The 13,713-nt window shown below is 34.0% G+C and overlaps 2 protein-coding genes across 3 annotated transcripts in view; one reads left to right on the top strand and one right to left on the bottom strand.

The window, feature by feature from the left end:
* The window catches only part of LOC112052272 (TBC1 domain family member 9), a 27,104-nt gene extending 20,978 nt beyond the window's left edge, over positions 1-6,126 (top strand). Inside the window, exon 19 of the mRNA XM_024091282.2 lies at positions 981-6,126. Coding sequence (XP_023947050.1) covers positions 981-1,205 — 225 coding nt within the window. The 3' untranslated portion in view covers positions 1,206-6,126. The remainder of the gene's footprint in view (positions 1-980) is intronic.
* LOC112052273 (tissue alpha-L-fucosidase) lies at positions 6,110-13,713 on the bottom strand. 2 transcript variants are annotated; one of them, XM_024091285.2, is made up of 7 exons: positions 13,600-13,713; positions 12,563-12,859; positions 12,069-12,207; positions 11,430-11,896; positions 11,040-11,180; positions 8,905-9,263; positions 6,110-8,058 (listed from the first exon to the last, which is right to left on the bottom strand). In XM_024091285.2, the coding sequence occupies exons 2-7, from the start codon at positions 12,825-12,827 to the stop codon at positions 7,963-7,965; spliced, it is 1,467 nt and encodes a 488-aa protein (XP_023947053.1). In that variant the 5' UTR covers positions 12,828-12,859; positions 13,600-13,713; the 3' UTR covers positions 6,110-7,962. The 2 variants fall into 2 exon arrangements, with proteins under 2 accessions (XP_023947053.1, XP_052737510.1); XM_052881550.1 differs by lacking the exon at positions 13,600-13,713 and having other exon boundaries at positions 12,563-12,965.

The following is a 13,713-nucleotide window of genomic DNA, read 5'->3' as shown; positions in this document are numbered from 1 at the left end:
AATGAAAGTAGAGACTGAAATCACCCGCCAAATTAAAAGAAAATCGCAGTAAATTCTGCAAATTATAGTGAAAATATTGAAATAACTAAGTTTAATGCTCATCTAAATGTAGTAATGTACTAGCGGACGCCCGCGACTTCGTCCGCGTGGAATTTAGTTATTCGCAAATCTCGGGAAACCATGGATTTTTTCGGGATAAAATGTGAAAATCCACTTCCATTCCAAATTTTAGCCAAATCGCTTAAGTAGTAGCGGCGTTAAAGAGTAACAAACATCCAAACATACATCCATAGATACATCCAAACATCCATACAAACTTTCGCGTTTATAATATTAGTAGGGTTCATGAACAAAAAAATAATTTAAAAAAATTATGAAAACGCATGCTTTTTTAATTTGTTTAAATGATTTTTTTAAATTTGGCCGGCGATTTCAGTCTTTACTTTCATTAGCCAGACTATAGCCGGGTTATAGCGTATTGAGTATCATACCATCTCGCACTTTTATATAGCGGGACTATCAAAGTTCTCGTGTAGTTTAGTAATATGATACTAGATGGCGCAAAAAATAATCGAATTGTTCGCGATGGTGGGCAATTTTTTGATAGGTGTGGGATAATCAACAAAAATTCATTTATTTCAATTAGGCTTAGTTTATAAGCACTTTTGAAATGTCAAGTTATGTCATAAATTAATGGTGGTTATTGTCAGAAAACTTCAAATTAAAGTTACCAGTTAAAATAAAACTTAAATTTAAAGGTTCCAAAGCACCTTGGTTCGAGTAGAGCCCACAACAAACTCAGCCAAACAAACCTATCTGTTACTTCTGTCATTTTGTTATTCTAAATAAAATGACAAAGACAAAACTTGGTAATAAGAAATGCAACACTTATCAGATTGTGGTCAAACCCACCACCTATAGTTTAATATTAATAGTATGTAAACGAGTAAATAAAAAACAACAATTGATGGTCATTGCAGGTGGATCCAAACGGCAACCCAACCGAAGTTGATCTACAGAAGCCGCCACGATCTCCTTCAAAGGAGAGCGAACAAGACGAAGGAGTTTGGTCAATAACCCTCGAACAGTTCCTAGCGACCATGCTCACGGAGTCGCTGCTTGAGGATTACTTCAACAAGCAAGTACCAATCATGCCCATGTTAGAAGCGTTGAGACAGAGGGACCGACTGCAATCTGTTTCATAGTTATAATATTTTTTTATATATAGAAATAAGCGATTTGTGATGTCACTTAATCAAAAAGGGATTACGTGACATAGGAATAACTTGAAAGAGACCTTTTTTGGTAGTTTTATAAATGGTTACTATGTCAAAACATCCATTTTCTAAGGTTGTTACAAGAAATACGGAAACCATGTGCGTTCAAGTAAAACAAGGGCATAGTCGTCCAAAACTTTTAAAAGACAGGTACACTCAAAAAAGGTTACAATTTTGCAATGTTACCTTTTTAATTTTTATGAATAACTAACAAGATAGAGAAACTAGACATCAACGATTTCCGTCTTATATATAGGTAAATCATTGTTGACGATTGTTAGCATTTGGCATTACTACCAGCTTTAATTCCAGATGTCATCTGCTAACTCTCATTCGCACGAGAGCTTTTTAACGGACGTTAAAAAAGCGTTTCAAATACAACAAATGCATTCCCAAGTATATATTCACACGACAGCGTTTTCAAAACAGAACGCTTTTTTCGAGCAGTGTTGCATTTTCAATTTTGGGCGTTGGAAATAGACCTTCATTTAAGTTCATACTATCATACTATACGCTACGCCCGCCAACGCTAGGTTTGGACGCATCGTTTTTTTTAGAGTTTTTTTAACGGACGTTAAAAAAGCGTTCAAATATAGTAGGAAGTTAAATGAAGGACTATTTCAACCAAAAGCGTCGTGTTGTGAACATAACTTAGGAATGCATTTGTTGTATTTGAACGTTTTTTTAACGCGTGTTAAAAAAGCTCTCGTGCGAATGAGTGCTTAGATTTTCGTGCAACGTCACGTCTTTTGCTTCATAGACTACACATGCAATGTGTAGATACGTGTGTTCAGAGGGCCTAGTGGCAGTATGATACTGTTACTGTCACGTAACGTAAACGCGAATTTCTAAGGAATTGAAACAGCACCATCTAGTGACACTACTGCACAACTGTTTTAATTCCATATAAATTTGCGTAAACGTCAACGTGATAGTAACAGTATGAAAATATTGAAAACTCCCACTAGGCACACAGGTGACAGTTGAAAATTATTTACTTAAAAATGAATAGATGCCTTTGTAATTATAATAATTAAAATTAATCGCATTTAGACTATTATTGTACTATTATTATATAAGAATGGTATGTACTGCATGAAATAAACAATAAATGCATTATTTATTTTTTATATCGCATAATATGTAGGGAAACCGGTTAAAATTATGAGAATGTATAGAGATTGTTGATAGAAATATAATATATTGCATTGATATTACATTATGAGCTTGCAAGAGAAAATAATAAGTAATTGAAAAGTGTACTATTCAAAATGTAGGCCAAGTTTTGGATAATTTCCTAATAATATTAATACCTCATAATAATTATAATAATAACACAATAAAGAACAGTAGAGTTTTTGTATGTTTAAGTAATATAATTAACGAAAATTAAGAGGAAGCGAAAAAACATTAGCAGAACATAAAAAGGAAAAAAAATTTTTTTTTAAATAGTATGTTTTTCAGAACTAAATTTAATAAAAAAACAAATTCAACACAAAGTCGCAAGTGTCCATTATCATTCTAAATATTGCCTTCTTGATCTACTTTTTTCTTAATTATAAAACTGTTTCAATAAATAAATATAGCGAACCTGGTCAAGCTTCGCTTTGATTTATATGCTCTTCTTCCCTAGCCCTACCCTACCCCTACCCTACGAACTTAAAGTTCAAGCAACTTGAGCTCATAACTGTGACGTTTATTTATATGGTGATTGGTGAGGAATTTAACACTGCACACAACTCGCACATATTCTTGAGTTGAGTAATGTTTATAAAGCGGGCCATAGACGCTCAAGTCTAAGTTGTTATATATTAATGTCATAGAATGGACACATATTAAATAAATAATTTGTATCAAACATTTGGAACCCTAAACAAAGTCTGGACACTACCTTTGCTGAACTGAACTGAATAACATTCCAAAATTATATATTTTTTTTTATTTTATGGACTTGTAAATTTATTTTGTTATGTGTTATGTCAACGAAATGTTAACACGTTCACTGCGGTACGAGGTCAATTAATCTCGTACCACACCACAGTTTTAGTGCGAGGTCAAAAAACCCCGTATTGTACGGTACGAGGTCAATTAACCTCGTAACACACCACAACAAGTTTTAGTGCGAGGTCAAAAAACCTCGTATTGTATTGGTAAAGTACTGAAAAATCAGTGATGCAGCGAACGTGTTAATAGTGAATATAACTTTAAAGATTATAATATAAACCTACTATAAGAAACATTCTCTTCATTATAATAATTATAGAGTGAGCATTATTTTTGAGTAAGCTATATATCAAATACTGAAATAATTTTTATCTAACATAGTATTCTTATAGCCATATTAGTGTAAGATGAAGTTATGCTTAATTATTAATAATTAAAACTAACCAAATGAATATTTCTTAATTTTAATTTGCACTCTATTATGTGTAAACCGAATAATTGAGAAGATAATAATTTTATCAAAAACATCACCAAACGTTTTGTATACAGTCAGTCCATAATTCGTAATATTATTAAAACCCCTGCTTGCCTAGTTTGTTTGATTGATCTAATTTAAGAAACTGTGATTTTCACAAATGTGATGAATATGTTCTATATGAAAATCAATATTTTATTTATAAACAATTTGAAAACATAATAATCGAAAATTTTCTAAAAGCTCTTTTAGAAAATATTTTCATTATAAAACTAGCATATAGGTACAACTTTGCGTCGTTACGATGCATATTCAAGACGAATTTTCAGAGAAATGAAAAATTCTTGATAATTTTTTTTTAAATGATAAAGATAATTTCATGCAGAATATAATACTGTTCTAGCGTCATTGAGGAGATATCGTTCGGTGGTATCCTTGACAATGTACCGATTTGCGAGAGAATAAAAATGTTAAGATAAAAAGTATAAAGAGTACAAAAAAAAGTTTAAATCATTTTTATATCGCTGCAAAAAAAAAAACTAGTGATGTAGAAAAAATAATCAAACTTAATCAAAATTTTTAGATTCTTGTGAACAACCGAATATTCTGACTGCCTGATAAATACATACCAAGTTTTTAACAATCCATACTGTAAATAACATAATCATGTAATATATTATTTTGTGAATAATATATTATATCGCAAAATTTGGTGCTTGGCTGTTAAATTTAGGCTTCAAAGTCATGGATGTACCAAAAATTGTATAAAAGCTTTATATTTTGATAACTACAATAGATACAAATTGTGTAAAATGCTAATTTCATATGCGTAAGTTCCATAAAAAAATGATTTGTGGGCAATATTTATAACAAAAATAGGTATCTAAGACACCTGCAGGCCTAGCAATAGCATGCATAAATGATACATCTCATGAAGAGAAAAAGATATATTGTTGACCAATAGCGGCGGAATCGAAAATATCGATCTTTTTTGTTTTTTTCTCTTCAAGAGATATCTCAAAGCGTGTGTCTTGGACCTACCCACTGACAGTTTCGACTGTTGTCAAAGGCCGGTCATTTTTGTATATCAGTTTAGTAAATTGCGATGACTTGCTGACGACTTTAGGTAGAGATTACTTATTATACATATACCTATCATAAAGTATGCGTCATCATACAAGGTAAAGTCGTAAATAATTATTGTTATCGCCTATATTTACGGGTCCATTTAAATTTAACCAAAATTGGATTCTATTTAATATTCTAAATCGTAAAAAAAGCAATAAACACGTAGGTACTTAAGGATTGTATAATGCGAGGACACCCACGATCCGATATACCTACCCACATGAAGTTCGGTAAAACTGATAGTGTGTTGATCGCGTTTTTTGCTTCAAGTGGAACTGGCATGCACATCGCGACCAAAGGCGGATTTTTTGTCTGACGTGTCGTGTCGTGACGCATCAGAACAGAATCGATATCACACATTTTGTATGGCAACGTTTACACTTGTGCTGTGATGTCTTAATGGCTTAATGATGTGTCGCATACAAAATGTATGAAACCGATTCTGTTTTGATTCACGACACGACACGACAAATATAATTGCGCCTCAACAAGGATATGTTTTACTGGACGTCATGCCGGCAGCGCTTCAGGCATGTGGGTATATCGGACCGTAGGTGGCTAGCATATTTCGACCTGCATATTTATTTGGCAGGTCAAATGATTTTTGCAGGTAAATTTGAATATTTATTAACTATATTTTGGCGTATTAATATAACTGTCGCACATTTTTTTTTTTAGTCAAATGTAATGTGAAGGCTTATTCCCTTAATTGCACTCTTTTGCTCTAAGTTGTTTTACAGTAAGAATTCTGAAATAGTGAAATTATTGTGGTGTAAGCAATAAAGAAAACATTAGGGCGCGTATAGACTGACAAGCTTGCTGATAGTATACCTAAGTGTTTATGTGTGGAAAGTTTTGACGGCCTCCGTGGCGCAGTGGTATGCGCGGTGGATATACAAGACGGAGGTCCTGGGTTCGATCCCCGGCTGGGCAGATTGAGATTTTCTTAATTTGTCCAGGTCTGGCTGGTGGGAGGCTTCGGCCGTGGCTAGTTACCACCCTACCGGCAAAGACGTACCGCCAAGCGATTTAGCGTTCCGGTACGATGCCGTGTAGAAAGCGAAAGGGGTGTGGATTTTCATCCTCCTCCTAACAAGTTAGCCCGCTTCCATCTTAGACTGCATCATCACTTACCATCAGGTGAGATTGTAGTCAAGGGCTAACTTGTAAAGAATAAAAAAAAAAAAAAAAAAGTTAGATTAATGCCATACATGATATATTAATACATTTCAGACAATCCTGTGAGTCTGTAAACGTGTATATTATGTACTTTAATAAAAACACATTTTGTTCAATGTTAAATATCTTTTATTTTCTTTGGTAAACCCGTTTAAGTTGCATTTAGGTATCAACTTTCGATAAGTTAACTAATTTTTTATAAAAATACAAAATAAAAATGCGCCGCATGAGCATAAAGCCATCTATTCTCTTTTGAACATTTAGAATTATATATTAACATGATTTGCGTTATTCATTGTTTGACATAATAAAAATTTTAATAAAAAAAATACAACCGACTTCAAAACCTAAAAACGTACCCACTAAACTAAAAAGTGAAAAATAACATCATAATATGTTCTACCTGCTGATCAGTATGAAGGCGGTGCGAAGCCGGTGATGTATTAATTCAAGCCATGTGAGAATATCTTATAGATTTAGATTTTGCAGACAGTGTTGTTTCATGTGGTCAGAAATGGCTTACATTAAGACAACACCGGCTAAGCACCGCCTTCATACTGATCAGCAGGTAGAACATATTATGATGTTATTTTTCACTTTTTAGTTTAGTGGGTACGTTTTTAGGTTTTGAAGTCGGTTGTATTTTTTTTATTAAAATTTTTATTATTTTTCCATTTTTAGTGTAAAATTTCATCTTAAACGAATAGATCAGACCCCTAATGACAGTCACAACCCATCTTGGTACAAATATCTCAGCAATACAAATTAATCAAGCCCAAGCACAAGGTAGCTACCGTAAACCGTTAAGGGGTTCCCTTAATTGTCCTTGGTCTTCATCACCAAACCCCTAAATGACAGTCACAACCTATCTATGTGGAAAGTTCTCATTAATACAAATTAATCAAGCCCAAACACAAGGTAACTGCTGTACATCGCCGAGGAGTTCCCTCGTCTGTTTTATGGCTCCATCATCAGATCGATATCAAACCTTCATGAAATTGTAGTGCTTAAAAGTACTAAATAGAAAAGTGTACGAACACACTAGACACCTATATAACTTTCGAAAGTTCCCCTCAATTTCTCCAGGATTCCATCATCAGATCTTGACATGATGGCAATGGGACCAAATGGGGACTATACCGTTTCAAACAAAAAAAAAAATTTTGAAATCGGTCCAGGCGTCTTCGAGTAATCGGTGTACATACATAAAAAAAAAAAAAAAAAAAAAAAAAAAATACCGACCGAATTGAGAACCTCCTCCTTTTTGAAGTCGGTTAAAAACATATGGACAAAGTTGATCAAACTGAATTTATTCTTCAACCGATTAATCAATGTATCAACGATAGTAATAGTCAAGCAATAGGATAGCACTTTTTAAAAGTGTCTGAAATTGGTCACGTGCTACCGATTAAAAAACAAAAAAGTTTTTTTTTGAGACATGAAAACATAAAAATTTCAATTTTTAAATATTTTTTGTCAATACGAACCAAAACGCTGTCGACCATGATGGCCTATATTTTAACTGTTTTATGACGTCACGTAAATACTAAACCTTAACCAAACATGTATGACAAAATTATTTGTTAATAATTAGTTTGACGTTTATTCTTTTAGTAACATCGTGACGTCACAAAATGGACTATACCGTTTTTGACGTTTGGAAAAAAATTTTTAAATACAACATTTTTAAATTAAGTTTCCCATGAAATCCTTATAATAATTGATATCGGTTATATTTCGGACCCTTATTCCATGTACTACTACTAATGTTATGTATTGATATAAATTAATAATGTTTATATTTTTGTTATGACTCAACTACCCTATTGATCCACGTCGTTCGCTCCATAGGCAGGTCGATTCGGTATCAAAATCTATCCTATAATATACCTAGCTATCTCCTACATAAATATTCCAACTCGAAATTTTTGCCAAGACAAGTATTGGCATAGGCATTAATTAATTATGAGTGAATTTTAATGTCCACGCGTGAGTTGACTCTACTGTGGCTTTGTCAGGTAAGTCGATGATGGCCAGGACAGAGAAGATTTTCCACTGAAAAATAAATAAAAATACAATTACTAATTCGTTCGTTATCAACCCACATTCGGCTCACTGCCGAGCTCGAGTCTCCTCTCAGAATTAGAGGGGTTAGGCCAATAGTCCACCACGCTGACCCAATACGGATTGGCAGACTTTACAAACGCAGAGAATTAAGAAAATTCTCTGGTATGCTTACGATGACTTTCCCTCACCGTTTGAGACACCGCTATGCCTCGGACCAGATTCGAACCTACACCCTCCGCAATCGGAAGCAGAGGTCATATCCACTGGGCTATCACGGCTCACTAATTTTAATTTCATACTAATTGCTAATTAGTATGAAAGTATTAATATTATTATCGTAACCGTAGCCAATTTAAAAGTAAGGTAGGAAATATGCATGAATTTTATTTATATTTTAATCGATTATAATAAAACTAAAATCCCGAAACAAAACTGTTTTAATATAAAAAGCATAATTAAGCATTTGATTATGCTTAATTATGTTAATTAGCGAGTTATGCTAACACACACTAAGACGTCATTAAAGTCAAAAAACTACTTTTGGTTGATTACTTGTTAACATTACTTTTTGTTACTTTTCGAATGAATCAAGAACGTTTCAGTATTATTGAATTTCCAGGGGACTAAAATTCATAATTAAAACTGATTAATCTAAATATGAACACATACTTACTGCTACCAATAACAAATACAAAGAAAAATATCTGGCCTTAATTCAAATCACATGCATTGTGTAGGTATAGTTGCAAGATATTTGATTAAAAAACTTATCTGTAAACAAATATCAAATAGGTTACAGTGCCATTACAATACCACTTAACCTAGATAACTTACGTTCAAGATTCCATCATTGCCGAGCAATTGCACTTTGTAAGTGCCGGTGTGTAGATAAGGCGCAATATCGCGTAACGTCAGCATATTGTCTCTTGGCCAGTGAAGGAATATCGCGTACACTGCATTTATGACGTCAGAGTGCTTCGGCCGTGACGTAGGTCTGTCGCCGTCATAATCTTGCTTAGTGCACGTGTACCAAACGTTCGAATTGTATGTGTCGTTTTGGTGGAGCCACGGCGATGACCCGTATATAGCTTCGCCGTTATATAGTAGCCAGCGACCGAGTGCCAGTAGTCGCTCTTGGAATATCGGTGCGATTGTACCTTCTTTAGTTGGTCCTATGTTTATGAGAGCGTTGCCTGGAAAAAAAGCGTGTGTCAGCTCCGACGCACGAATGGAGTTTACTCTTTCAGATCGACTGTCTAAATAGGTGTATGCGAAACGCGAAATGTGCGCAACCGAGGAGCAGAAGGCCATGCGCGCCCGCCTATGTGCACATGGTTGGCGGCAGAATTGAACGGTGAAAGGTGCGCAGAATAGGTTGCGCACAAAAAACGTAACGCTGTCATTCGTTCATCGAATTTTATTAGCCATATTTTTTTCTTACCGGGGGCTATATATGAAAAATCAATTCTTAAGAAGTAAACTCCAAAAATACGTTTGCATTATCCATCAAACTGTAAAACGGTAGCTTGTTATCATTTGTTTTGTACTGAAATGTTATTGACTTGTTATCACTTGATTTGTATTTTTTTTTGTTTATTCAACGATAAGTTAGCCCTTGACTGCGATCTCACCTGATAATAAGTAACGATGTCTAAAGTGAAAGCAGACTTACTTGGAAGATATGCTGGTTTATTCTAGCTAAACCATATGCATTTCAAGATTTTTTTTTCTTTTGTTAAAGGTTATTTGCCATTTAATTACTAGATCTCTCAGTCTCAAAAGATGAAGGAAAAACATCGTGAGGAAACCTGAGAATACCTGAAAATTTTCTTAATTCTCTACGTGTGTGAAGTCTACCAATCCGCATTTGGCCAGCGTGATGGACTAAGACCTAACCCTTCTCATTCTCAGAGGAGACTCGTGCTCAACAATGAGCCGAATATGGGTTGTTAATGTTGATGATACGATGAACACTATAATGTTTGCCGGTTCTTCTTTGTCAGGTAGTAGTCGTCTGATGATGCAGCAACGACACTGTAGGTAATTGCTTAACAAAGTACCGACAGATTATTGAATTTTCAACGAATTTTCAAAATTTCTGGTTTAAGCACTGGCTGCATGGTGATTTAAATACTAGGTATAACTCAAAATTCTTTCATAACTTCATCAATGACTATTGAACTCTAAAAACCTCAACTCTATCGAATTCTACAACTTTACTTTGTTTTAAAGATCAGAAGATTTTAAAGATTAGCTTCTCATCATCTCACATTTTAAAATAACAGTAATTATATTACGTACAGACGTAGGTATTGTTCAATAACAAAATTGGCAATTTACGTCTATCAGCAAATAGAAGTTTATAGTTGTGAGATAAAAAGTTACGGTCAATGGCCCAATTTTTTCGACCAATAACTAAATTGTACCTACTACATTTATTTTGTGCAAACAAATTCATCGTTATCAGCCTATTTTAAGCCTGACCCTTCATATAGAAAAGGGGATATGGAGCTTAGACCCATCACGCTGCTCTAATGCTGGTTGCCCAATGCAGGTTGCTGCCACCATCCTAACTCCGGGCTGAGAGTTTTTAATGAAAATTTCTTAAAAAAAAGGTCTGTATAAATAAGCAATAATAAAATACTAAAAGAAAACAATCTTGCGGTTCCGACTAAAGTGTAGATAGGTACAGAGATTCTTTCATTCAATTGTTTATAAAAATACTAAAAGAAATTACTTTGCAGAAAGTTCATGCAAAATTCTTAGTGGAAATACTAGTAAGAAGAAAATGTGATGTATCACTTATGATTTGTGCACATTCAAGGCAAGGCAAGAGTGAATAGGCATTTTCTAGTCAAGTGGACTCCAACCTAGACCTCATCATTGCTTTCCACTAGGCATGATTAAAGTCAAGCGCAAGTCTATTCAGAATATTAAAAAAAAAGCTGTACATATTTTTTTCTACTGACCTCCACAGCTGACTGTGCTCACCACCTGTTTGAGTAACTGCTCAATGGAGAGTATTTCATTTAGCTGCATAGTCTTCCTGTATCCCCACGACTTGGAGTCCAGTGTGAAAGCATTCTCCCATTTATGATTCTGTAATTTACCTAGAAATAACTCATATATCACAATTTGTTTAATAATGTCACAAATTAATCAATAATAAACAGATGGAGCGTACGGAACACGACGAAGACGGTTAAAAAAGTTTGTATATGCGGATGTCAAGAGGGCACGTGACTTTCTTTTTTTTTATTGGTTTCACTGGCTTCAACACACAGTTTGTAAAGACTCACTCTGGTAACTCTGTCAATAATGTTAATTCAGTTAAAACTAAAATTAATCACTACACTCACCAGGATTATATCTATCTGCACAGTTATAAAAATCTCCATGGTGACAAGGAATACCAATACCCCATCTGTCATTTACAACGATTTCATCTTTAACCGGACTCTCATTATACAGCCAAGCCAGAAGGTCAGTAGAGTTCCAATAAGCATCAAAAGCTTCCCAATCCCCATCTGACCAGATCACTGACGGCTCATAATCATAGACAATCTGCTTCAAATCTGGCCATAACTTTGTCATTGGATAGTTCTTAGTTAGGAACAAATTCTTTTTGTCCTCCAAGTATATGGGATTGAACCACTCATATAGTGAGTGGTATACACCAAATTTCATCTCATTCTTCCTAACAGCTTGTGCTATTTCTCCAACTAAGTCACGTTTTGGACCAACCTCCATGGCATTCCAACTAAAGGAGCGCCTTGATGGGAAAAGTGTGAACCCATCGTGATGCTTGCTTGTTAGGATAACATACCTAAAATATATAATTAACATTGTAATGAAAATTATATAACGCTTTTAATAAAACCTTTTCAAACATGATCACGAGACATATTAAGTCTATAAAAACATATCCCAGCAGAGTTATAATTCAGCATGCAATATCAGGAGGACAATTTTATAGCACATTTTGTTTCCATACATACTTTGCTCCAGCTTTATAGAACAATGCAGCCCAGGCATCTGGATCAAAGAACTCAGCCGTAAACATTGGTGCAAACTCTTGATATGTGAATCCAGGAGGGTAGTTCTTGTTCATAAACTCTACTGACTTGTTGTCTCCCGCTAAAACAAAGATTTGTTCATTTATTGAATTGTTTAAACATTATGATTAGTTGATATGGATTCTATTCAAAGAAAGAGTGTTTCATCTAAGGCCTTAACTACATTAAGGTTCAAGCTCATTTCATGTAAAATAATAAGGAGTAAAGTAATTTAAGAAATAAAGACTATTATTTTTAAACCGAGAAGCACTAGGCATTCATTTTTAATTTGAGAGAATAGCTCAAATCACTCTACACTCTACTAACTACTAAATGTGAGTTTCCTGTAAACTTTGGTCAGTAATGATTACGCTTAATAGGTATTATAGATTCGTGTATTTTATATATTATCTAAATACCTAATACCAGATACTTACATTTCCAGTTGCTCCAGAACCATTCTGATCCGAAACCTGGCACTGAGTATACTCCCCAATGCATAAATATACCAATTTTTGCTTTGTCGTACCATTCCGGTAAAGGCCGAGTATCCAAGTCTTTCCAGTTTGGAGCGTAAGGCTTATCCGCGTCTACGATCACAACATTCGCATCCGCTGCATTGTAATCAACACTTGATTCCACACTAGTCGTGTAAATCACCAGGAATAGGAATAAAAACCTCATTATTACAATATTTTTCATCAAATTAGATTTGATTTAGCTGTGTATATGAACTGCAACAAACGAGTTTTACAAGGAAATTATTCAACCATTTCACAGGGCCTTAATAAAATTGTGCCAAAAACTAAATAAAACTTTTGTTACAATTACAATTAACAATTACAATTACAATGTTTAAATTATTAAATCGAAGGAACCGCCATTTAATGAGTAAATAAAATTCATAGATTAAAATACAAACAATAAAGATACGTCAAATTAATGACATTTCAAAATTCATAGTCAAAAAATAAAGCACAGATAATTTTAGAATGTTAGCACACTTAAATAAACGATCATTTTGAATTTGAACTATTGACCTTTCTAATTATCGAACTTGCAAACCTAATTATTATCCCTGAGCATAATGTTACTGTTAGTAAAGCTCACACCTAAAGGGTTAACTGAGAATACGTTTATTTCTTTTTCTTTAAAAGTACCTACGTCTACAAATGACATGAAAGAAGAATATCCAGAAGAAAAGAATACTTGGGTATTATCAAGAAATAGAAAACATCGATTGCGTTGGGGTATAAAATTATCAAAAAATATATAGAATTTACGAAATTCCAAGTTATTCAGTTAAATAACAATAAAATCAGGTAATGATACAAAATGTTGATATAAAACAATGCTGGTTCATTGGTACCAAAACAGAATTTATTTAAAGTTACGAAATAATAAATTAAAAAGCTTAGGTAATTCTTACATGCATAAATGGTTAACACTTTAGACTTTAATTTGACTTACGTACTTTTTCTTAGCCCTTTACAATCACCGAGACATGCTGCGATGTGCGCCTGTTTGTGAAGACTGCGAGTGCGAAGCGAACTTGCAGAGTTGCGGAGCGGACTGGCAGTGGCAGTTT

Source organism: Bicyclus anynana, chromosome 5 (assembly GCF_947172395.1).
Source record: "Bicyclus anynana chromosome 5, ilBicAnyn1.1, whole genome shotgun sequence".
In the NCBI taxonomy this organism is placed as follows: Eukaryota; Metazoa; Arthropoda; class Insecta; order Lepidoptera; family Nymphalidae; genus Bicyclus; species Bicyclus anynana.
The sequence above is the reverse complement of the archived record's forward strand: the minus strand, read 5'-3'. Positions and strand labels throughout refer to the sequence as shown.

What these genes read in the sequence shown, in the direction of transcription:
- LOC112052273 (XM_024091285.2), bottom strand. Translation starts at nt 12,827, where the DNA reads ATGAAAAATATTGTAATAATGAGGTTTTTATTCCTATTCCTGGTGATT. An exon ending in TTCTATAAAGCTGGAGCAAA is followed by an intron (nt 11,897 to 12,068) that starts GTATGTATGGAA and finishes TATATATTTTAG; the next exon opens with GTATGTTATCCTAACAAGCA. An exon ending in GCAATGATGGAATCTTGAAC is followed by an intron (nt 8,059 to 8,904) that starts GTAAGTTATCTA and finishes TTTATTTTTCAG; the next exon opens with TGGAAAATCTTCTCTGTCCT.